Raw genomic sequence first — 27,000 nt, forward strand, 5'->3', positions numbered from 1 at the left:
ATATATATATATATATATATATATATATATATATATAATTAAACAACAGATTGCAAAAAGAAAAAATACAGCTTCTCTTAAGCAAATGAGAATTACTATAAGGGTTGACCAATTTTGCAATGGTTTAAGCCCCTTCAGCAGATCTGTGTTTTTAAATTTGGTAGGACGATATGCAGTCGTAAATCTACAAATAGCTACAGTAACTGCTCCTTCTGGCCATATCCTGTATCGCACAGGCAATAGCATTTTAATTGTGATGCAAATGTATGCTTACAAGTCAATATATGATGATCACTGGAAAATAGTGAAACACAGCAGATAAAACTGTACTGTGACACAAAGACCCATATCTGCATCCTAAGTATCCTGTAATCCTTACTGAAACAAACATGTGTGTTACCTTGTTTTACTGCTATACCAAACTTTACAGAGGCTCTGGACATTAATTAGACTAGGACACATTTACGCAGTACATTAAAACAGAGTCAAGTTTGTACAAAAAAAAAAAAATGTATTCAATGAGCATGTAACAGCATACAAACACAAGTTACCTCCAAATTATTGTTACAGTACAATTTTTTTTTTTATTTAAAAGACAGTCAGTGCCTTTTTTGAATGTAAGTAGGAAGACTATTGATCGTTCTTTTATTAAAATGTAAGAAAAGCTTCAGTTTTCTTAATAATCATGTACAGGTTTTTTTAAAACCTATAATAGAATATTTATTAAAAATATCATGGCAACTTTGTTAATCTCTGTTATCCAAATTCTTATAAAACACTAATTTTAGAAAAGAAAATGGCAATAAATATGTGTTTTTATGTAGGGTAATACTGTTCCTTTAAAAGTAATTACACCAGAGATTACTTTTATTAAACTATGTGTTTTTTGTTCTCATTAGAGTATGTGCTGTTAATGTATAAATAAAAGCCATTGTCTATGTAATTAGACCTTCACAGACCATCCTTGTGTTTGCTATACAACCCACTGAGCTGAAGCCCTTTCATAATTATCCAGACAAAGTCCTTTGTGGGTCGGGTAGAACAGAACCCTGAAAATATAAAATAGTGAATGTAGTGCACATAAATTGACTGGAGCAGTAAAGTATATGCTGTTAGCTTAGTTCTAGTCATGATACCTGTAATTTCCCAGAATATATTATTTTGTCTTTATATGGGAAAAACACACAATTACAACAGAAGAAATAAACAAATAGCACCCAAGCACCCACAGATATTTTTGTTTTAAATATGAAAGGAAATGATGAGACTATCCCTCTAAACCTTACAGCTGCTGTTTGTCAGATTATAAGGTTAACAGTTCATGAGCTCCACTGTGCAGTGTCGTTACCATACCAACAAAAAGCACATTTTGCTGCTTTGTTTCCTTCATATGCCACTCAAGGATTGCTTGCTGAGGTATCTTTTCTTTGGCATCTTTTGGGCTAATTGTATGTGGGCTGAACAATATCATCAGAAAGCAATATTTACATATTTCAAAAAGCTACACCTAAAAAAAAAAAAAAAAAAAAAAGATGTATCAACTTTGTTTTTCTTTTTCTCTGATGAAATTGTGTGCCTAATGTTTGGAAGCAGCTTCCTGAGTTATTTCTTCCTATGGTCATGCATGTAACTATTCTCAATACATAAAACAATGAAGTTGTTGGAGCAGCTGCGTGTGTGTTGATCTAAAAGTCTCCCGCTCTGCAGCAGGGAGGCCTGCCCTGTCACTGCCATGTCTCCTGCTCGCCACGCTTCACAGTAATTGGAGGTCTGTCGAATTCCGTTTCTATTCGAGCCATGCCATATCATTTTTTGAGGCCTGAAAAAAAAAGATAACATTGTAATAACACTATGTAACACAATTTTTGTTCCTGGGTAGTAAGTGTTATTTCCTAATTGCTTATGCCTCAAAAGTATAGAAAATGGCTATTATTCCCCACAAACTTTGCTTTTGTGACCAGGACAGTGATATTTCAAATTTCCAATGGGAAAATGGGCAAATGTGTGTCTTTTCGTTCACATAAAGTCAGAAAAAACATATGAATCCAAATTAACATGTATTTATACTAAAGTAATACAAAAATGACTACAAAAGATTTAGAAGTGAGTAGTTTCTCGAGATTTACGATTATACTGTAAATACAGTATATATCACCAGATGGCTAAACATGTTCCGGAGCTGTCGCTTTTGGGCCAGCACAAGCTGGAACTGCACTGCACGATCTGTCACCAAATACCCTGATATCACCCACCACGACCACTAATATACACACCCGGGACTGATGACCGTGTTTTAGTATTGTGGGGCTGATAGCGATTACTGTTTGGGACTGTAAACTCACATTGTTGTGTATTGCCAGAGTGTTTTTCTTTTTGGTCACCAGACCCAGATTATAATTAAAACCCCCATTTCCTACCGGATTACAATTGTTTGTGATTTCTTCTGCGCTGCATCACCTCTACACCTGTTCACAATCACCAAATTGCCACACTTCCTCACAAACATTTCATGTTTTACAGTATCTGTCTTGCAGCAATCGGCCATATGAAAACGTTGGTATGCGGCTTGTAGGGTCAGGAAGTTTGGCCACCCCTGACATATTTTACATATATATTACATATATATATATATATATATATATATATATATATATATATATATATATATATATTATATATATATATATATATAAGTATTATTCATATTTTTTATTTTTTTGCATAATAACTAATCCTTTTCTGCCAACCGGAAAGCACAAATTACTTGGACTTTGATAATATTACCATATTTTAATTTAAGGCATCTAATGTCAGGTTAATGCATTTGGTATATTGAACACCTACCATGAAGGATCTGTCATGACATTTCTGCCATCAAATGAGTAGATGGGTATCTGGGGGTCAAACTGGCCATTGCCTGAAAATATTGATATCCAGTTGTTGAAGAGCACTTCACCCTATAAGAAACAAAATAGCCTGGTTGAGCAAGTATAGCACAAACATATTTGGCATTTTTTAAAGTCAGATAAACATTTTAGCTAGTGCCTTCATTATAATCTGTGGCTGAATGTTTTTTAAAGCACTTCCCAATAAATAGATTTCAATAGTTCTGCCAGTAAAGTACCAGTGCAGTGAATTCATATGCATCATTAAGTAGTTTGGGTATGGATTTTAATTACCTTAAGATTGACAATAGGCATGTTGAATCTATCGCCTTTCTTCACGACTGTGGCTAAATCCTGAAGGTGAGAAGAAAGGAAGGCCCTGTATGTTGCCGTTAGCCCCATGGCCCGTGCTTGCTGGAAGCACTGGAAATCAGCTCCACGTATTCCTCGCATGTCCCCGGAAAACGGGGCATTCAGCGCAACTAGATGGAGCTGGAAACGGCAGAAACATCCACAATTTCAAGCTTTGGCAACACAGTTACTGGTGTGTAACAGCTGCACATTTGGAGTCAATTGTTTACTTACTCCAGGTTGTGTATGAACTGTGTGTGGGAGAAGATTGTATCCAGGAAGGAAGCTCTGAATCTCCTGGAAAAAAAAAAAAAAAAGATTAGCATTTTACTTTACTTCATAATTATAAAACAATACAAAACAACAACAAAAAACTTATGTCAAAAATTTTAAAAAGTATGTATTATAAAATATGTATATGTACGTATGTATGTATATGTGTACTGTATGTTTCTATATAACAATATGTCTAATATTTCAATTTAAGCTGACATGTGAAGTATTCATAACTCTTCAGTTAGTATATAGTAAACTCCATTACTTGCACACATACATAAACTATTTCCAGAGTCTGGTAATATAACATGTTTTAAAATGTTCAATTTAACTTACAAGACCTGATGCAGCTGGAGGTGGTGGGATTTCACTTGGGAAAGGCATTAGTTCACCTAGCTAAAAATAGAAAACGGGTTTAAAAAGCATTATCAAACACAAATCAAACAACTGAACCTAGTTTGTTCTTCATTCATAAAAAATAAATGATCTTTCCAATATTTCCCAGTAGGCATGGGAATTTAAGCTTTTTCCAGGTATATTACGTTTTATCATTTTACCATTACTACAGGAAAATATAATGTTTGCATACTTTGATGTATTCAATACAGTATATTTTTGGCAGTGTAAACGTTTTGTGCAAACATAATAAAATATAGTTACCAGGACTTTTCTCCAGCCTTGTCGCACTCGGATGTAGACTTCACTCTTGTCTGTGACATACACCATGGTGCCCTCTGCTGTGCGATAGGTTTCGCTCTGCAGAGCTTCAATGTTTCTGTATGTGAATGTCTGTTAGGGGTAAAGAGTAATGACTTATTAATAAAGTAAGAAAACAGATAAAAACATTTTAGACAGTATGTGTGGTTTTTTTTTGTGTTTTTTTTTTTAGGTCTGTTGGGCATTGGTTGGGAATTAGACAGGTGATACAAACAACAAAAACAAAAGAAGCTGAGACTGTTTTGAGTAATAATACACAGTTGTTTTTTTTTCATTAAAACTGTTCTAGACTGCTGTTGGCTTTTTTGACAACTGTTAAGAACATGTTTTTCAACATAACTTAAATAAACTTAAAATAACACATTCGTTAAAACTTGGTCCAAATTTCATACTATGCTGTTTTCAGTTTTATTCACTTACTGGATTATCAACTCCAGATGGGCCTGGCTGTCCAGGAGGTCCTGGAGGTCCTGGGATTGCAACAGCTGACAACAGAAACATCAACATGGTGTAACTTACTGATTACAGTACATGGTTATAATGGCTGCTCCCAAATGAAGGCTGGTGCTCACCTGAACCGAAGAGAGAGGGTGGTCCTGGTGGTCCTGGGGGGCCTGCCGGTCCTGGTCTTCCAAACCCTGGTTGTCCCGGCACACCTGGCACACCTGGCGACCCTCTGGGGCCAATAATAGACTCGCCTTTGGGCCCCTGTGAGGAACTGGATGTCATTATACGAACACAGAGCAGCATGCGCTACAGTCAGAAAGCCACCAATACAAAAGCACAACTAAAATACCCACAAAAAAGATATTTTACATTTTCTGAATATTTCATTTATTTACTGTTTTTTTAATCTGTTAAGTGCGGAATACTTAGACCATTATTTACCATGTTTAAAAACAATTCTCACAAAAATGCATCTGAAGATGGGGAAGAATATTAGCATTGCACCGTGTGCTGTGCAGGTATAGATAAGACATTGCTTAAAAAGACTGAACAACACTGTACAATCCTTACCTCATTTCAAATATTCAGTGTTAAGAAGTCTTTTCTAAGATGCATTTTTGTTGCCATAGTTAGAAAGCATGGAGGAAAAGAAACCTTTTTCATATGCATCCATGGAGAACAACAAACCATGCAGGCCAAACAGTACAAGCAAACCTAGATAAAATGTAATGGTCGTGGAGGAATAAAACAACTGTAATGGTAGACAAGCAGGAAATAACTTTTTTTGTTTTTAACTATTGTTTTGAGTAGTTTCTGTCTTTGCACATGCTTTAAATTATGGCCCCAATTCTACATGTATTTTAAGATAATGCTGATTACAACATCTGCTGCAGGAAACATGACTTACAACCAGTCCAGATCTACCAGGAAGGCCAGGAGGTCCAGAAACACCTGCTTCACCTTTCTCCCCTTTATCACCCTTATATCCAGAATCTCCCTTCTCACCCTGCAAAGTTGTCAGTTGTCAGCTGTCAGTTGCAAAACAGATATATACACTACAGTACATACTATATAAGCAGGAAAGACAAACATTCCATGAAAAAGGCAACATACCTTAAACTCGTCAGGATTCCACCAGCCTGTGAAAGGATGAAACACATTTATATATATAATCATCTGTCCAATGCTGATGAACAAAAAAGTTAGCCAGTCCATGACATCAATATCAGAATCTAATATCAGCCAGTAACTAAAATCAGAGTTTTGGGGGGGGGATTTAATTACTTCCCCTTATATATATATTTTTATATATATATATATATATATATTATATATATATATATATATATATATATATATATATATATATATATATATATATTTTTATGGTATTATTATATATATTATATATATGGTTTGTAAACATACATTAAATAGATCTGTGGAGAAGATCTTTTATCATTCATATGGCCAGAGATTAAAACTGTGTTAGAGGTTAAAGCAGTGAAACTATGTGGAAGTGTTTACTGGCTAGCTCTGGCAATAGAGCTTGACTGAGATAATTATATAATACAGCTGTGCATCCAATATTAAAGACACTGGGGTAGTCTGCTAGTTTTAACATCCCTGACACGAATAGCTGTTGAAGACTGAAAACTTAAAAGTGACAGTAAAGGGAGTAGTTTGACAAAGCATTGCAAACAGCAATGTTACAGTAAGTTAAGTAGTTTACATGCCTCTGTTTTAGCATTTTAAATAAGACAGCTGAAATAGGAAAACAAGGATTACTATGACAAAGCCACCAGAACTGGAATAATACTGCAAAATATAATGAAATGAGGTTTCTGAAAAATCAGGTTTATAAATTTCAGGGCGGCAATATTATGATCATGTTCAGGTCATCAAAATAGATTGAATGGACTTTTAAACAACTTCTTCCATTAAGCATACACAAACACCACTACACATTACCCTTTGGTCCAGGTATTCCAGAAACGCCATTGTCTCCTTTTTCACCTTTAGAGCCAAACAATCCTTTTTGTCCTTTTGGTCCTATGTAAGTAGGAATGCAATACAAAAACTTGTTAAGAAAAACCATGTAGAGATTTGTTTATGATGTCAGTGGCCAATTTTGTCACAAGGGCAGGGTATAACTAGACAACTACTACTATTGTATTATTAAAAAAATGAGACTCATCGCACAGGTGTCTATTACATATTTTGACTTTTAAATATAATGTGTGCAAAATAATGCTGCTGGGGATGTTTTATTATTATTATTATTATTATTATTATTATTATTATTATTATTATTATTATTATTATTTCCAATACATTTTCCTTAGAGTAGCTTTTGACTAAATCGTTAACGGGTGAGGAAAAAAATAATGAGGTACAAAGTTTCCAGTTGGATATAATTTTCCTTATGAATTTGTTATTTACCAATTTTTGCTTTTTTTTTTTTTTTTTTTTTGTTGCTGTTGATGTTTGTAATCAAATATAGTATAATTCACCCCACTATTATGAGTTCTACAGTCACTGAGTAACAGCCAGCTGAGCGGTTCAAGCTATTAGATTGAAGTTTCAGGAACCAACAACACTCAAACATGTGTCTGACAAACAAAAGTGGAGAAACATACAGTAACTGATTATAAATGACTCACCATGGGTAAATGTGTGTTCATGCTGTGTTTCTTCATTTCCATTTACCTAACAAAATACATCATCATAAATAAATAACAATATCCAAATACAGATTTCAATATGTAGGTATAAAAGTGTTTGTTTTCTGAAAACCCAACAGACAATTCATTGCTAGCTTTGCAGTCATGTTAGATTTTGTAATGCAATTATATTTCATATAAGCAACAAATGAGCTGCATTTGATTCATGTTACAAATCATTTATATGATATGATTCTCTGTAGTCTAATACTATTTTCAAAAGGGAGCATTAAGTAAGGTTTTTGTTACAGAACCCTGGATAAAATGTGAAAGCGTAACATGAGTACCATGACAGAAGTTTCAATAACATTTTTTAAAATGCCCTTTATTTATTTATCTGAAACCCAATTTATCGCACCCAATGACATCAGTGAAAGGTATCAGACAGCTATTATTTATTGTATTACAATATTAAAAGGGGGATGAGGATATGACTATTTACATATAAATACAAAAAATACAAAAATGAATGATGTTGCAACTGACTTGCTAAATTCAGTATGTCCAAATAGTTTCATTGGGAAAAACAAACAGATTTAAATTTCCACACTAATTATATTACTTTTCTTGGCAGCCTGTTATATATTTACTGAATGTTTAGAATATTTTAAAGTACATACAGTATAAAACAAATTAATGATCTAAAAAACATTACTTTATGAGATGCAACAAAAGTTACACATGTCCTGTGTTAGTTGTAACTGCACTTTAAGAATCTGCACATGGCACGTGTAAGTATTCTGTTCTGACATATATAGACAAGACAAATATATGAAATAATATATTATATTATATATACTAATATCTATATATATATATATATATATATATATATATATATATATATATATATATATTATTGCGTCATATATATGTAAAATGTGTTAAACTATGCCTTGTTTGGGTTAAGATTAAAAGAAGCAACAAGCTTGTCTTTTCATTCTTTACTTATCACCTGCAAGGAGCAAGTCTTAATGTTCAGATAACAGATTTAAATTATATCTAACATTTTGAATGGCACCTTAGAACATGTTTTCAATAATTTGGAGAGGCAGGGCACGTGAGAAAATTAAAAGGATGTGCAGACAATGCAAGCTGCACTTTCTCTTCATCTTGATGCAGCAGGCCAAGATTTACAATGCAGATAATCATGAGGTGATCCGAATGAAAAGTATCAACTTTCTTTTTTAATTCAGATAATTGCATTTGTTTATAACTACATTACATAATAAAACACATCATTTGAAAAATGTTTTTGTATAGCGTTTGACAATTTTCCCTTAGCATCTGTTATCTGCCCAGACTTATATACTTAGATATATTTAAAAGATGAAAAGAGAGAAAGAGCAAAGCAGAGGGAAACACAGGCACTGGGAGATAAGAGCTTTCCTTGAAAGTAATGCATTTGCAAACTTAATCTGGACATAACAGAGAGACTTAAAAGGGCTCACTTTCACTTACGGGAGTTTTGCAGTGAGGTCTGGGAGGGACTGGAAAAACTGTCTTTAAAATTGAGGAAAATGATTGGTGAATAAACGATGAATCACAAAGAGAACAAAAATAATTGGCTCTGAGGAAATAAAAGGTTGAAGACAAAGATAGCAGCCACAGTCAACGAGGAACACTGAACTTACTCCTTTAATGGTGATGGCTGGACCTGGAGGTCCAGGTGGGCCAGGCAGGCCTGGAGTTCCCTAGAAATGGCCAAACGAATCATTAAAAACACAAATACACGACTGTATGTACTTGTTCATAACATATTTCTAAAACTCTATATACCACGATGAGCAGGTTTAACCTGAGTTGTTTATGCTCATACATCAGATATCATATCTACTTTTCAATTGATTTTTATTTTTTTCAGTAAGATGCTGGTCGCTGTTATGACGGATTCACGGCACATGGTTCTTAAGAGGCTTTTATACATATCGTGGTTCATACTAAGATTGGACAGCATTGGTGCAAACCAGGAAATTCATAATCCAAACTATTTGCAGTAGGTATTAATTTGAAATCTGTATAATTAGTATTCTTTGTAGTTTATAGCAAATTGCACCTTCTTGTGTTGTCTAATAGCAATAAACCTCTATTATTAAATAAAATGAAGGTAACCAACAATAATCTATTAACCCAATATTTTCACATGTGACTACAGTGCTATAAATATAATATACTTTTCATTACATGTGGAATACACTTGTTCCAACACTGAGACAACATACAGACATGGAGATAATTCCAACCAGCTGAGCAGAAATAGCTTGAGAAACAAAGTATAGTGACTTGATAAGATTTGATAAGATTTAATTGGATATGCTGTTCCTCGTATCAGGAAAACCCAATTACAAAATGCTAAAATCAAGGTCAAATACATGATATATGTATACCACTATATTAGTTGAATTTTAAATGCTTACGGTTCTAATTTGAAGCAAGTGTTAATTCTCATAGATGTATCAAATTAAGGAAGCCTGTTAGTAACACACATCTCCCATCACAGCTCTAGATTCTAAACTGGAGCTATCGGTATAAAGAAAAGGTGAAGACCATGACATATATCAGCAATATGTACAGAATAGTATGGAATAAGAAATGCCAATGAATCATTGTGTAAGGTGGTATTTAAGACCTTGGTGTAATCAGGTAAGCAAACAAGGTGTTAGTATCATATACATTAAAATGGCTGATTTACAGTATTTGGAATAACTTTGTATTTTCAAGACATATGTAAAAATATAAGTGTGAAATACAGACAGAAGAATATAGACAGACACCTCCCTATATCTCCACAACCTGGCATTCCAGATTACATGCTAAACAATTTTAAAACCGGTTTTCATCACAATGTAATTACTGCTTTTTCAGATATATGTACATTTGACTGCCTCCACTATATCGTGTTGCTCAGGGCTGAAATATTTTAAAAAAAACTACCAAGAAACAATACTGGTGGGAATGTTAAGGTGTCTGATGATGTTTATTCATGAAATATTTATATACGCTCCAAAAAATGCCTTTACACTTGCTTCAATATAAGCCTTTAGTTTTACATATCTATACAATCTGAGTAATTAGATCACAGGCTGCAATTTCAATAGCTATTTTTTAAAATCTTAGGAAACAATTTGTTAAAATTCTAAACTTTAGAACAAGCCCAGATACACAAGTTACACATCCAATAAGACACTGTTCATTAAGATGTGAAATTCAAACTTGTGCCTGTATAGCCCACTACTTACTGGTAGCATCACAACTTCTCCTTTCTCACCCTTCTTTCCAGTCATTCCTGGACGACCCTATGAACAAGAAAAAGATCAGTTCAGTAAGTTTAAATTTAATATAAAAAATTTTTTTACATTTTTTGTTTACAATCTTTCAAACCTTTGGACAAAGACTTTACACACGTTTTGTTTTGTATAAAGAATGAGGATCCTGAAACATATGTAGAGTTTACATATCAAACGGTTTATCTGACATCAAAGGACTGATTTTTATTAACATCATGACATGTTATACAATATGTACAGTAAAACCTCTTTTATCCAATCTAATCTAATTAGATCCAGGGGGTGTTTTAAAAAATCTATTTGATGTATAATCAAATTACTGTAAAATAGATTATATAACATTATTAATCAACATACCACACAAAAATAAACATATATAACACATACACATATAGATATATATATATATATATATATATATATATATATTTGTGGTGTGTGGTGTTATGTTTATTTTTGGTGGTATGTTGATTAATAATGTTATATAATCTATTTTACAGTAATTTGATTATACATCAAATAGATTTTTTAAAACACCCCCTGGATCTAATTAGATTAGATTGGATAAAAGAGGTTTTACTGTATATATATATAATTTTACATTATTGTACACTAATAGAGGGCATATTAGCACATTTATATGACTGGGCTGTAAGAATTTTTAACTGTACTTGTGCTTCTTTATGTGGACCAAATGTGACATCTGGTGGCCAGACCAATATAATCAGTCTAGAGAACTGGCCTGGCCTGCAAAGTCCAACTGACTGGAAAGCGCAGTAGACCCAGTCACAGAGAGGTTCTGTATCAGCACTGTTCTTTGATGCTGTGACTTGTGAGGGGATGTAAAATCTTATTTCCAGCAAATAATCTTATTTGTCTCATAGAACACATGATCAAAGGGTCAAATACATGGAGGAGGCTGTGTGGTCCAGTGGCTAAAGAAACAGGCTTATAACCAAGAGATACCTGGTTCAAATCCCCCCTTAGTTACTGACTCACTGTGTGACCCTGAGCAAGTTACTGAACCTCCCTGTGCTCTGTCTATAAGGTGAGACGTTGTTGTGAGTGACTCTGCAGCTGATGCATAGTTCACACACCCTACTCTCGTAGCTTGTAAAGCACTTTGTGATGGTGGTCCAAGGTGCTAGATAAAGATTATTATCTTGATGTTGACATTTACCAATACCAAACATGAATACACTATACTTGGACATTTACTGGTATCTCAAGAAGTATCTTGTAAAGCGCTTTGTGATGGTGGTCCACTATGAAAGATGCTATATAAAAACAAAGATTATTATTATTATTATTAACCAAGTGACTTTGGCTAATGAGCGAATGTCTTTCTAATCGCTTTTGCGCATTTGAAGGCTTCAGGGGTTCTGTGTAACTCGAAGAGTCTACCATACTGCAGTAAGTAAATATATCTATTCACTGCCTATCTTTGTGGTATTTTGTATCATAACAAAGATTTTCTTTGAAAAACTATGTCTAAATGATTACATTTGCATTTAACAGAATGCTATTTTAAATTGTAAACTGTTTTATACACGCATACCAGAATGTTGGTTGCTCTCAGTGGATCACAATATTGTTCAGTACCATGTTGAACTGTTCAATTGTGCATTACTGTAAGCTTGTTAATGATTATTTTGTTAATTGACAATATATATGCAGGAATAAATACATTTTTCGATGATATAACGACGTTTACCAATAAGCTTTGGTAAACCATCTATTTCTTTATAATTTTGGACATTTACCACCTTATTTGGTAAATGTTCACATTTACAGGTTAAACTTTTAATGACATTGTATATATTATATATATATATATATATATATATATATATATAATATATATCTATATATATATATCATATATATATATAGATATATATATATATATATATAACACTGCAAAAACCTTCTCTACTTACAGGACGTCCAGGGAAGCCAAATTCTCCTTTTGGTCCAAGTGGTCCATTTGGCCCCTGCAAAAAAAAAAAAAAGGATCTAATGGGTGCCTGCTCTGCGTTGTCATTGTATGTTCCTATTGCCAGTTTTATTACTACAATAACACAGAAACAATGGTAGTCTAAAAGTCTTTTGTGTATACCTTAAGGACAGCACAATACAGATGATCGGTTTACAAGTGTTTGAAAGTAAATCATGAAAATGTTCTTGCAGAAGTTTGTAATTCTTTAAGAAATTATTTCATATCTAATTATATAATTATACATTGTAAAAATTACACTAAGACTGAACGATTTAATTCAATTATTTATTTAGAGGAAATCAATTACATCTGGCTCATAATGCATTGTATTCGGATAAAAATATATTAAACGCTATATACCATTGGTCCTCGAGGTCCGGTTAAGCCTGGCTCACCCTAGGGAGACAGAAATAATACAAGTTTAGAATAGACACCATCCACATGGGAGGACTTTGGGGATAAAGGGCAGAGGGATTCTCATTTATAGTCACCTGAATTCCTTTTGGTCCCTTTGGCCCGGTTAATCCTGCCATCAGAGATCCATCGGCTACAATGATAGACCCTGCTTCACCCTTTTCACCCTGTAAAAAAGCAATACTATTGAGAAATAAATACTAAGCTGCAACAATGATCGTCATGCCTTTTATTTTGAGAGCCCCAATGAATCATCTATTGATTGATTAATCACCACGATATCACGTGTATTTGAAGGTACAGTGTGTATTGGTGGTGATTTGTAATAAAAATGTGTTTCTGTTTGACTAGATATGGCTGGGCTGGTAGGGAAGACTTCCCCCTCTGCCTAATTGAAATATTACGTGCAGCAGGTGGCCAGGTGCCAACTGAATAATTGATAATCAATTAACACTGGTCACCTGCTTTTAAAAAGGGTCTGGAAAGCCAGCCCTTGGTTCTTCTTTGTCTTTTGTTGGTTTGTGCTGTGCTTCTTTCACAAGCCTGGAGGGGAAGGAGGAGAACCCTCACGACTGCGGATGGAACCAGGGCAAGCTAAGGATTACCTCAGCATGTGTAACCAGGAAAATTGTTAGAACTTTAGGGTAGAGGTTAATTGATGGTATTTTAATCCTCCCCAGTTATTTAGTTTTTGCAGGGAGAACGTTCCTAGTGCGGGACCTCCCTTTTAGTGGGAGTAGCGCATGCCCTGAGCTTGGCAAATTTTTATTTACTAGCTTTGTTTTGTACAGTGTTTTGTTTTTGCTTTTTGTATATATTCATGTACCTGTGTACAGTATATACATCCTTCCACACTAGGGCTACCATTGCTGATACCCTAGTGGCGGCCACCAACCACTGTAACTGCTTGTAAATAAAGAAAACCTGGATGCCTGCGTGGCGTTTGCAACCTCAAACCCTCTGTGTCTGTCGTTTCTCAGCAGATATCCACACTGTGACAGTACACCCATTACAGAAGACTTTTGGGAAGAGTCTACACATTATTGCAGACAGCATATACAATAAATATAAGACACACGTTTGCTGCATTGGTTTTGCTTTTAAACTTGAGACATACTAGATGTAGAGAATTGTCAGAACTGGGATGTGCAGTAATTAACCTTTAATCTGTGGCACAGTATACCCACTGCTGACATGGAATATTGGCTGCTGAATGACACTGATTACTGAGATCTGGAGAGCACATACAGATATTTGCATGGTTTTAGCATTGTCATAAATCAGTTACTGGTGATTCAAATATATAAAACATCTCAACATTTCGGTATGTTTAACATAGCTTTGTCAAGGGAAAGTGTGTTGGCAAACAAATTGTGGAGGTACTTATAGGCTATTAGTAGTTGTACTCTGGGCCTCTTCTTTCCTCAATTTATCTCCTTCATAGGATATTTTATTGAAAAAGGTTCACAGAAAAGTAAGTGATAAACTGAAAACATACTATTTTAATATTTAGCTACTATCTATCAATCAGTCTATCTATATGCTATCCTATTGAATGCACACATATGAAGTGAATGTTTATTTATTATATTGTGTACATATTTAAATGAAATCCTAAATCTAACCATTGGCAGATATTTAAAAATAGAGGTAAAACTAGAATTAAGTAAACAATCAATAATGTCTCAAAACAGTTAATAAGGTTTGAAACAATTAACGTTGGAAGGTTTGGTCAAATGCTGATCGTTTACACCAAAAAAAAATAAAAATCTTGGAATTACCTTCATTCCCGGAAGTCCTTGCATGCCTGGAAAACCTGTAGCACCTTTTGGTCCCCTTGGTCCCTACACATAGAAACGCTTGTTTTATATTACGAAATCATAATTAGAAACTATTGCATTTTATTTCAGAGAGAATTAACAAAATGACCAAATCAAACAGCTGCCCACTGCTGTTTTTTTTTTTTTTTTTTATTTTTCTATTTAAATATAGTGCCCAATTATTTTACCCCAATTGCCTCCCCAATTTAGAATGGCCAATTATGTTACTTCACTGCAGCGATTCCCCACCCAGCTCAGGAGAAGTGAAGGTTCTGTGAGTATCATCCGATCAAGCCAATTTCCTGTTTACACCCAGGAACTTGTGAGCGGTTGTCAGGGAGCTACCGGACTCTGCAGGACAAAGGGCCAGCCCTGCAGGTGTCCGTCTTTGAGCTCACTGGACGCCTCGCCAGCAGCATTCATGTAGAGCGATGAGGAGAAACAGTTCCTGACGGTTTTGCCTCCCTAACCTGTGGGAGTGCCAGAACCAATACAACGCTCCCTCCAGAATCCCCAGAGAAGACTGGTGACCCATCCATGTTTTAACATATACAAAGACACTGCAAAACCAGTGTACCTACACACATGTATAAAATCAACCAACATTTTATTGTACTATATTCAAATGCTATCCAAAAGGTTCTGAGAAGGCTTTGAGTCTATGTCCAAATTCTAAATTACAAACAGAAAATGCTCTTTATTTAGTTATGTACTTTTGTAGGTATTTACTGTTTTCGTACCTCACCTTGTGCAGAATGTGTTCCACACCACATTTTTGGTTAATAGAAAAACAAGAAATAAATGCTGTATAGCACTGCACAGTATAGTACCAATGATCTGGTAGCAAGGCATGACATTAGTGATTCTGAGGTTTATAGTAAACACATACTGTATACGGCTTGGACAGTTTATTAGGACCTCTGGACCTTCCCAAGTAAACACGAGGGCGATGCCAAATCCAATCAAGAAGACAGGTCCTAATAAACTGGCCAGGTCATGTACTTTGTCAAAAGTGACAAACATTAAACACACCAATTTAAATACTTTTGTGGTTGACTTTACAAACATATAGTGTATGATTTGAAGCCTGAATGTTCAAGATATATTTAATAGATAATATGAATTTGACTAATCATTTTCTTTTGGTTGCTTGCTATTTAAATACTCAGTACTATAATGCTTTATAAGGTTTTGTGATAAAGCATTTAAAACAAGCTTACAGGAAATCCTACTTGACCAGGCATGCCTTCAGGACCCTGTGACATGCAGAAGATAAACACAAGCAAGTAGAACAGGCAAATGGTTGTTAAAGTGTGATTACTACCATTTGAACAAAGTACTTTTAAATGCATATATGGTCCATCTACAGCATTGTCTCTAAGAAGAGTTCCAAAGTACAGATAAATCCATGGCAAGCTCACCAACGGCTATATGATACCACTAAACACAATAGCATACACAATGGTGTTCATTATGCCAGCAATATGTACATTTTGGAACTGCTGCTTCTTTTTATTTTAATGACTTGTTTAATATATACATATTTTGTGTATGTCCACAAAAGGGACAAGACATATGTGCAAAAACTGTCCTTGAGATATAATGACAGCCAATCAGATTACAGGGGGTTTACCTACAGTTATAGACTCAAACTAAACTGGCTTGTTCTTTGCTGGAGAATGGTATATATCCATATTTAAAGTAACATGCTGCTAGTTTGTGGCTTAACTTGAAAAAACGTAAATAAGTTTGTAAAGAAAAAGTATGATCATTCCTTTAATAGAGACCCAATGGCAAGCTGTGCAAAATGAGCAACACATTGGTCACAATTTAAAAAACGTTAAATGAAAAAAAATGTTATGTGATCAACATGCCAGCACACTGGTGAACAGAATCAGCTTTTAAGGCTACTTTACATAGCCGGGTACTCACAGGTGGTCCTCGGATGTCAGTAAAGTTAAATATTCCTTCAGTATCGTTGAACATAAGCTGGGAAAGCAAAACATTGTTACTTTTAAATAACTTTCCAGGTAGTTTCTTAACAAAAGCGTTGTAATTTTAGTTTACTACGAGTACCCTATGAGCAAAACGCAACTCATGTATGACACTCATGGCTGGTATTTAGTTTAGTTACATGTAGAAAGAGACCATTGGAGTAACATTATATCATGTACAGTAATATAGATTCCATTAACAAAAAGCAAATGGGATAGAAAAAGACAGAAGCTTGCTATGTTTTTTTTTGCAAAAGAGTTACTTACATCATGTAGGGATATTACTTGTCCTGGTGGTCCGGGTAGGCCTGGTGGGCCTATTATACTCTTTCCAATCTGCCCAGGTTCACCCTGCATAACAAAAATAATGGATGTTGTTAAAATAGCCCCTCTTAAATTATTTTAACCACCACAATGAAAAATTTAAACACAATTATACCTTTTGTCCTATATCCCCAGTTTCTCCTTTTTCTCCCTGTGTATAGAACAAAAACACAGATTGTTAGACTGCACATGTGGGGACACCAATCACTTCTGTTGCCATATCTCTGTTACCGCTGTACTCAATTACATTAGAACCAAATGTACATATTCACGTATTATTACGGCTGCAGTGATACTGTTATATCATGCTATAGAAATTTATATCATTTGTATTGTTTGTCAAATCAGTTACCGCAACATTACACGACAATGGCGTGGATAATGTTAGTAAGTCAGAGATATGTAGCATCATATACATACAGTGCCGAGAAAGTTTGTGAACCCCTTAGGATTTTCACATATTTCACATATTTCAAACCTAAAATGTTATTAGATCTTAATCAATTAATAATAGATACAGATTAAACAAATGACAAAAACATTCTACTTTTTCAACATTTATTTATCCACAAATGATTCAACATTCAATATCCATGTGTGAAAAAGTAAGTGAAGCTTTAGATTCAGTAACTAGTGGCACCCCCTTGAGCAGCAAAGACTTCAACTAAGCGTTTCTTGTAACTGCTGGTCAGTCTGTCATATCGGTTTTGAGGAATTCTGGCCCATTCCTCCTTACAGAACTGCTTCAACTCGGTGACACTTGAGGGCTTCCTTGCATGGGCAGCTCGCTTCAGGTCCTGCCACAACATTTCAATGGCGTTTAGGTCTGAACTTTGACTAGGCCATTCTAAAACGTGGAATTTCTTCTTCTGCAACCATTCTTTTGTAGATCTGCTTGTACGTTTAGGCGCATTGTCTTGCTGCATGACTCACTTTTGGTTCAGCTTCAGCTCACGGACGGATGGCCTGACATTCTCCTCTAGAATCTTCACTGCAGAATTCATGGTTGTGTCAATGATGGCAAGCCGTCCAGGTCCTGAGGCATCAAAGCAGCCCCAAACCATCACACTCCCACCACCATGCTTGACAGTTGGGATGAGGTTCTTCTCTTCTAACTCAGTGTTTGGTTTTCACCAAACATAACGTTTCTCATTGAGGCCAAAAAGTTCTACCTGCGACTCATCTGTCAAGCAAACGTTTTTCAAGAAGTCTTGTGGATCATCTATGTGCTCTTTGGTGAACTTCAGACAGGCAGCAATGTTCTTTTTAGAGAGCAGTGATTTCCTCCTGGCTATCCTTCCATGAACACCATTCTTGTTCAGTCTTTTTCTGATAGTTGAGTCATGAACACTCACACTAGCCAAGGCGAGAGTGGCCTGCAGATCCTTGGATGTTACTCTGGGGTTCTTTGTGACTTTCTTAATGATTTTCTGGTTTGTTCTTGGAGAGATTTTGGTAGGACAACCGCTCCTGGGTAGAGTAAATGTGGTCTTGAACTTTCTCCATTTGTAGTCTGTTTGACAGTGGATTGCTGAAACCCCAAATCCTTAGAAATGGTTTTGTAATTCCTTTTCTAGACTGACGAGCATCAATAACTGTTTTTCTGAGGTCCTCAGAGATTTCTTTTGATTGTGGCATGACGTGTTTCCACACACCTGTATGGTGAAGACCAAACTATCAAAGTTTCTGATCTTTATATAGGGTGGGGCCTCCCAAACTCACCCCTGAAGATCTACCTGATTATTTAAACACCTGATTCTAATTATCCACATAACTGAGCTGACAAAACCAGGGGTTCGCTTACTTTTTCACATACCCTGAATCTTAATTACTCATTGTTTGTCTAATTCATACATCATTTTGTTTCAAAAGACAAGGAATTGGTTAATATAAACCCTACTGAATATTTAAGAAAAGACTTGTTTTGATTCAAGAAGGCTATCATGGTAAAACTATGGAATTTCCATAATTATCATTGGGGTTCACAAACTTTTTCTCGGCACTGTAGCAATCCTACTGTGACCCTGAAGTGCAAAACACAAGCAAATATAATGTTAGCGATATACAAACAAAAAAGGTAACGATTTACAACTAACTTTGAAAATGGAACAGCTAAGTGGGTGGGTGTTCAATTACTGTGATCTTGGACAGCAAAGTGTATTGTCTTCGCACAGTCCTTGGTATGTTTTTTTAATAATAATATATATATATATATATATATATATATATATATATATATATATATATATATATATATATATATATATATATATATATATCAAAGAGAACATTAGAATACAGCATGTGTATATTTAAGCATAGCTGAAACTGTGTTGAGAGTGTAAAACTGTATGTACCACCCGTCTACTTGAGGGTTCCATTTTCAAAGTTATTTCTGTTTTGAAATTTGTTTGCAAGTCGTTAATATTTTTTTTCTTCTGTTCTGCCCATCATTAGCCACCATACAATCCACACTTGGAAATCTCCCTAACTTGTGAGTCAAACAATGTGAAAGGAAAGGACCTTTGTGTGTCATGTGACGAGCGGTGACGAGCATGTGGTTTTAACCGAGGGACTTCTTTGATGCCAGCAACTTATGTTTATGGTGTATTTAATGTTGTAGTCCGTTTACTGTCTGAACATGTACAATTGTATTACTTTTGGAAGTTTATAAGAATAAAAGGGTCACCAAGTATTTTGAAAGCAAGGGCTTCCACACAGGTGTGGCTCATGTGTTAACTAAGCAAATAACATCCCAGAATGCTTAGGGTCATGTATAAAAATGCTGGACAGGCCTGGCTGCAAGAGGATACCCCAGTGAGGAGCTTCAGTGATCAAGACAGCTCAACTTGCTGATGTTTAACGAGCAATGGTGTCTAAGGTGATGTCGGTTGACAATGCCAACATCCACTGTTACTGTTAACATTAATATAACTGTTCCTTTCTTTAAAATAATTTAAAATAATTAAATATCAGTTCTTGATCCACATGATCATGTATGGTGGTAATATGGTGTTATCATCATTTTCTGTGTTTCTGTTCAGCTTGCATCATGATGTGAAAAATCTTGTCTCGCTTAGTACATAATCTTGTGACTGAATCTCGTCATTGCATAACTGTATACAGTGGCCTGCGAAAGTATTGACCCCCCTTGGCATTTTTCCTATTTTGTTGCCTTACAACCTGGAATTAAAATTGATTTTTTTGGGGGTTTGTATCATTTGATTTACACAACATGCCTACCACTTTGAAGATGCAAAATATTTTTTATTGTGAAACAAACAAGAAATAAGACAAAAAAACAGAAAACTTGAGCGTGCATAAGTATTCACCCCCCCCAAAGTCAATACTTTGTAGAGACACCTTTTGCAGCAATTACAGCTACAATATTTTTATTTGGATTTCATGTAATGGACATACACAAAATAGTCCAAACTGGTGAAGTGAAAAGAAAAAAATAACTTGTTTAAAAAAATTCTAAAAAATAAATAACGGAAAAGTGGTGCGTGCATAGGTATTCACCCCCTTTGCTATTAAGCCTCTAAATAAGATCTGGTGCAACCAATTACCTTCAGAAGTCACATAATTAGTTAAATAAAGTCCACCTGTGTGCAATCTAAGTGTCACATGATCTGTCACATGATCTCAGTATATATACACCTGTTCTGAAAGGCCCCAGAGTCTGCAACACCACTAAGCAAGGGGCACCACCAAGCAAGCGGCACCATGAAGACCAAGGAGCTCTCCAAACAGGTCAGGGACAAAGTTGTGGAGAAGTACAGATCAGGGTTGGGTTATAAAAGAAACTTTGAACATCCCATGGAGCACCATTAAAGCCATTATTAAAAAATGGAAAGAATATGGCACCACAACAAACCTGGCAAGAGTGGGATGCCCACCAAAACTCATGGACCAGGCAAGGAGGACATTAATCAGAGAGGCAACAAAGAGACCAAAGATAACCCTGAAGGAGCTGCAAAGCTCCACAGCGGAGATTGGAGTATCTGTCCATAGGACCACTTTAAGCCGTACACTCCACAGAGCTGGGCTTTACGGAAGAGTGGCCAGAAAAAAAGCCATTGCTTAAAGAAAAAAATAAGCAAACACGTTTGGTGTTCACCAAAAGGCATGTGGGAGACTCCCCAAACATATGGAAGAAGGTACTCTGGTCAGATGAGACTAAAATTAAGCTTTTTGGCCATCAAGGAAAATGCTATGTCTGGCGCAAACCCAACACCTCTCATCACGCAGAGAACACCATCCCCACAGTGAAGCATGGTGGTGGCAGGATGTTTTTCATTGGCAGGGACTGGGAAACTGGTCAGAATTGAAGGAATGATGGATGGCGCTAAATACAGGGAAATTCTTGAGGGAAACCTGTTTCAGTCTTCCAGAGATTTGAGACTGGAACGGAGGTTCACCTTCCAGAAGGACAATGACCCTAAGCATACGGCTAAAGCAACATTCGAGTGGTTTAAGGGGAAACATTTAAATGTCTTGGAATGGCCTAGTTAAAGCCCAGTCCTCAATCCAATTGAGAATCTGTGGTATGACTTAAAGATTGCTGTACACCAGCGGAACCCATCCAACTTGAAGGAGCTGGAGCAGTTTTGCCTTGAAGAATGGGCAAAAATCCCAGTGGCTAGATGTGCCAAGCTTATAGATACATACCCCAAGAGACTTGCAGCTGTAATTGCTGCAAAAGGTGTCTCTACAAAGTATTGACTTTGGGGGGGGTGAATACTTCTGCACGCTCAAGTTTTCTGTTTTTTTGTCTTATTTCTTGTTTGTTTCACAATAAAAAATATTTTGCATCTTCAAAGTGGTAGGCATGTTGTGTAAATCAAATTATACAAACCCCCAAAAAATCAATTTTAATTCCAGGTTGTAAGGCAACAAAATAGGAAAAATGCCAAGGGGGGGTCAATACTTTCGCAAGCCACTGTACATTTTTTTAAAGAAAATGTCTAATGTTTCACAAGCAGAAAACAACCAACCAACCAACGTGTAGAAACACAACTGACCCTTTGCCCTGGAAGTCCAGCCACTCCTGGATGCCCTTGATTTCCAGGCAATCCTGCATCACCCTGAGGGAAGGAGAAGGGATGATTAAGACTAGGATTCAACAACCTTCTGAGTGAATGAACAGAAATGTTCCTCTCTATTCCATTACATAGAAGACCCCCAACTCTCATTCACTGTTAGAGATGTTGGGATTTAAATCTGCCACTTTTTCAGTGCAGATAATAGAGCTGAAAAACCAAGCTAACACTTATTAGAGCATTGCTCTGGTCTCAGAGAAGAGATAAACCATACAGTATCCAATTCAGACTACACATATTACACATAGAGGTTTACATGGCAAATATAAATCATTAAAATAGAAACCTTACAGAAAAAAAACTCAAATAATAACATGTGCTGTTGGATGTTATGTCATTTTAGTGAGTTTCCAGAAAATTTCACTGGAAAAATGCTCTAATTTAATTTGACATTTATGTTTCAGTGGCATAGAAAAATACTTACCTTTTCGCCAGCTATACCTGGAAGGCCAATAGTACCATTTTCACCCTGCAGCAAACAAAGAAAGATGATGGCCACACTGATAAGCAAAATTACATTTGTTTTTTTTTTTCTACTTTTAGCTTAAAGACCAACCAAAAAAGAAATTGGTTACTTTACAATTTGCACTAATGTAATTACCCAATTCCTTCATTTTACAGCAGGCTGAAGTTATTTCCAACTTCGTTGTTCATTGTTGTTTTTTTGGATAACAAGAAATGAACTAGTAAGTTGTTTTTTCAGCTTTTGAATAACGAAAAACATTATTTATTTATTGCATTTATATACCACTTTTTATACAAAAGTATCGCAAAGCACTATACAGTACATAGCAGAAAAAAGAACAAATCATAATACATTTGTATATCATATCACACATACAACTACCACAATCAGACCATTTAAATAACCGATTTAAATAACAATATACATATAACAGGGCTCAAAATTGCAAGCTGCGGGCGACCAAAATTTGTCTTTGCGATCACATATTAATTTGCACTCGTCATTGGCTACTGTGGGGGGGTTGATACACAATTAAAATGTGGTTTTGCCGTGGAAAAAGATTTCTCTTGTACATAGCGCTACCACGAAATCACTAATGCCACTTTCACATTCAGGTCACTTTCTCGTTGACATCATGTGAGCTGCCAGAACTACCATAGTACACATCATGTGATTAGGGCTGCCGGATGTTTAAACCGAACCTGTGAAAATAGCTTCAAAACCAATTCATGTTTTTTTTAAAGGAGATCAAATGGCACAGAGAGCGAAAACATAGAGTCAAGTCAACTGAATCCAAAAAGCAATACATTAAAGCTCAGACAATCTGAAAAATATAAACCCACTGGTTTCAAACTTACAGCTGGATGAAAAAAGAGGAACGATGAGATGGCACTGTTCTCCTATATAACCTGCGCATGTCCGCATGGTGAAAAGATTGCTGTTTAATCCGATATGTTTAGCGGCTGCACTACGTTTAAAAAAAATACTCTTGACAACATAATAGCGGTAAGCACAAAGCTTCTCATGATTTTTGACATGGAAACAGCAAGGTCTTATAATAAAAGCAGTAGAAAAAGCTGCCACCACAATTGATAACAGAACACTTCCTGAACTAAAAGCAAAATTTAACACAGCCTACACAATAGCCAAAAATGAAGAGGCATTTACTAAATTTGTACTGTTGCTGAAAAGAAAAGAGAAAGCCGGTCACATAGTAGTTTTTTGGTGTATGCCCCACAGGCTTGAATTGGCAGCATCCAAAAGTTTAAAAGAATGTCGACTTGGTACAATGATGGACTTGATATACAAGATATTCACTTTTCTTGCAAGAGTCGCAGACAGTTGAAGTCAGGGGCTACAGAACTTGGTTTCCAGGCTGTGCATATTCAGGTGAGCTCTGGGCATGCTGATGCACATAGGCCCATAACCAGAGCTGACATTCTACTGAGGTCAAACTTAGGTTTCAAGCTATAGCTATAGCTAGTATTTATATGACTGCTTGATATTTACAGTTCAAACTCCAAATCCATGTTTCACAGCATACCAACAGAGAAAATTAAGGAGTCTTTTCTACGTTAACAGAATTTTTACATGAGCATCAGCAATGATGATGCAAAAAAACAACCAAGGACACAACCTCTGTGTCCTCATAGCTAGTTATGGCCATGCTTGCACAGTAATGAGGCTAACATGATAACTGACGCAGGACAACTTGCTGCTATTATTACACACAAGAAGCAATTTGCATCATTTCACAACAAAGCAGTGATAAAAGGAAGAGCAAAAAAGGTGAGTTTTAACTTCTTATATAGAATAATGAAGCAACTTTTTTCAAACCGTTACCTATACACTGTGAAATTTACAGAGTTGAGTGTGAGCGAGCCTTCAGTGCTATGAATTGAATAAAAACAGGCGTGCGTTGTTGCTTGAGCACCAGTACTACACCAAGTCTGATTCGAATTGCAGCTGAAGGTCCTCCCATGGAGGCTTTTGACCCAGAATCAGCTGTAAAACTGGTTGAAAATGCAATTAGATAAGTTGGCCCACATCTGAGGAATGGTGTATTGTACTATGGGAGGATGAGCAGATTCGAGAGTCTCGTCTAGCATCTCTACGAGTATGTCAGTTATACTGACAGTGTATAACAGTGCTGTACTTGTGTTGTTGGGTTGTTAGAGTTAACGTATTATAGTTTTAACTCCCGACAGCAGGTATTTTGTTATATCTCAAGTTGTTGTAGTTCAACTTTCAATAAGTTTGGTTATTTTTATTTTTTCATTCATTCCGTCCCTGCTGTGTGCTAGAGTTCGCCTCCTCTTCCCCAGCCTCCACCTGCTTTCTTGACTAAGTCTAAGGGGGAGGACAGATATTCTGCCTACCTGACTATGGCTTCCCTTTAGTCAGTCTCCCCACCTGTCAAATAAGCTGCATTATGGGCAGGGGTACCTCGAAGGCAAGGCAAAAGGCCAAAGACTGCACAATAACGTTAACGTATTGCTGTCTAATCAACTGTATGCTTAATAAATAATCTTAATCTATCACGTCTTTTCCTGACATTGAGCTTTCCATCTTATCGGAGAAAAATGTCTGGTTGTTAAAAAGTCAGTACATTTTATATTAGTACATTAATTGTAATCATTTATTTTAATATCAGTAGAACAATGCATTATTAAATAGCTAGAGTTAAAAAAACTAAGAATATTTCATTTGGTCCCTAAATTTTTCATTGGCTACCAAATTTTGAAGTCTAGGAGCCAGATGCCTCTAAGGATATTGGCAATCTTTGAGCACTACATAATAATAATACAAAAGTAGCAATTTTAAAGTTACATTAAAACCCACTAAGATAAGAAAGCCATTTTATAAAAGTGCATTTTAAGTCTTGACTTGAAAAATGTAATGGTCCCAGCTTCCCTGACAAATGAACAAGCTGCAGGCGGGATACCACACATTTTGGGATACCAGAAAAAAGTGCATTACAATTTCAATTCTAGATGAAACTAAGGCATGCGTTAGTCTCTCAGCATCAGATACGGAAATAATTGGTCTAAGTTTAGCTATATTTCTCAAATGGTAAAAAGATACTTTAGTAACTTCCCTAATATAAGTCTCAAATGACAGATCAGGATCAAAGACAACCCCCAAAGTCTTAATTTCTAGTTTAAATTTTGATGAGAGACTGCAAGGGTTAAGCTCATGTAATCCCACATTTCCTTTTAGATGGTTCTGTGAGCACCAGTAGCATAACCTCTGTTTTATCTGAATTCAACATTAGAAAATGAAATGACAAATGCCACTGGGATGTGAAAGGCATTTCTAAACATGCTCCAGTTGTAACTGAGACACCAGGAGAGGAACCGAGACAAAGCCAGGTGGGAGCAAGAGGACAGATAGAGTTGCATACGGCTGTTCTGTGAGCAAGAAACATTGTGCCAGCAGACCATGAGAGGAGAGAGTTCGCTGCAGACCCGAAGGCAGCCCTTCCACCCTGTATTTGAGCTGCATGTGAAGTACAAGTCTGTGTCTAGCATTTTTAATATTAACAATAGACTGTGAATAACTGCAACTTGTCTGTGGTGATTCTATTTTCCTCCCCCACTTTAGCATGTGTTAACATACTCTGAAAACTCTTGGCACAGATCTCACTGGTTTGGTGGCAGGTTGAACGCACGAACCAAACCCAAAACATAGCAGCTTCGGTTTTTGGGGTTGAAGAAGAAAAGTATAAAAAACTAACTTTTGAACAAAGACAAACTGCCCCATTTTAACCCTTTCGTTATTCATTATATAACTTTTTGTTGTGCAATCTTTAATCAAAAAATAACAAGAATAACAAAAAATCTTCAATCAAAATTAAGGAGTTATTTTGTCTTGCTTCTAATAAATTTGTTTAAGCATAGTGGGCTAGTGTGACAGAGAAAGAATGAATCTTGGTTATAAATCTCCCTCACGATTTGTGAGGGCGCTGTGTAAAGGAAACAATGTGCCCAGACTGGATGGTTTGGCAATTTATTCCAGGGAAAGGTGGAAGTTGGCCATCTAGAAAGGGGGTGGAGCCACAGTACATCAAGTCATCAACTCACAAACCAAGGGGGCGTGACTGAAGGTACAAAAGGGGATGTGGCAAAGCGAACTGTTCCTTTGTTATGGTTGCGAGAGAACCGCTGAAGGACTTTAAAGTAATCGTGAGTGTTTG

At 35.9% G+C, this 27,000-nt stretch overlaps 1 protein-coding gene across 2 annotated transcripts in view; it reads right to left on the reverse strand.

Moving 5' to 3' along the window:
* Positions 1-418: 418 nt before the first annotated feature.
* The window catches only part of LOC121314571 (collagen alpha-1(XV) chain-like), a 107,149-nt gene continuing 80,567 nt past the window's right edge, over positions 419-27,000 (reverse strand). For both annotated transcript variants that reach the window (XM_041247986.1, XM_041247985.1), the window contains 25 exons: positions 22,764-22,808; positions 22,262-22,324; positions 17,353-17,388; positions 17,181-17,264; positions 16,852-16,908; positions 16,140-16,175; positions 14,881-14,943; positions 13,177-13,266; positions 13,046-13,081; positions 12,627-12,680; positions 10,639-10,695; positions 9,034-9,093; positions 8,861-8,902; positions 7,340-7,385; positions 6,648-6,728; positions 5,790-5,815; positions 5,584-5,682; positions 4,802-4,937; positions 4,650-4,714; positions 4,173-4,301; positions 3,849-3,908; positions 3,471-3,533; positions 3,180-3,377; positions 2,845-2,957; positions 419-1,819 (listed from right to left, as the gene is read on the reverse strand). In XM_041247986.1, the coding sequence (XP_041103920.1) occupies positions 1,603-1,819; positions 2,845-2,957; positions 3,180-3,377; positions 3,471-3,533; positions 3,849-3,908; positions 4,173-4,301; positions 4,650-4,714; positions 4,802-4,937; positions 5,584-5,682; positions 5,790-5,815; positions 6,648-6,728; positions 7,340-7,385; positions 8,861-8,902; positions 9,034-9,093; positions 10,639-10,695; positions 12,627-12,680; positions 13,046-13,081; positions 13,177-13,266; positions 14,881-14,943; positions 16,140-16,175; positions 16,852-16,908; positions 17,181-17,264; positions 17,353-17,388; positions 22,262-22,324; positions 22,764-22,808 (1,956 nt within the window). In that variant the 3' untranslated portion in view covers positions 419-1,602. The remainder of the gene's footprint in view (positions 1,820-2,844; positions 2,958-3,179; positions 3,378-3,470; positions 3,534-3,848; positions 3,909-4,172; positions 4,302-4,649; positions 4,715-4,801; positions 4,938-5,583; positions 5,683-5,789; positions 5,816-6,647; positions 6,729-7,339; positions 7,386-8,860; positions 8,903-9,033; positions 9,094-10,638; positions 10,696-12,626; positions 12,681-13,045; positions 13,082-13,176; positions 13,267-14,880; positions 14,944-16,139; positions 16,176-16,851; positions 16,909-17,180; positions 17,265-17,352; positions 17,389-22,261; positions 22,325-22,763; positions 22,809-27,000) is intronic.

The sequence above is a fragment of the Polyodon spathula genome, chromosome 4, assembly GCF_017654505.1.
Source record: "Polyodon spathula isolate WHYD16114869_AA chromosome 4, ASM1765450v1, whole genome shotgun sequence".
In the NCBI taxonomy this organism is placed as follows: domain Eukaryota; kingdom Metazoa; phylum Chordata; class Actinopteri; order Acipenseriformes; family Polyodontidae; genus Polyodon; species Polyodon spathula.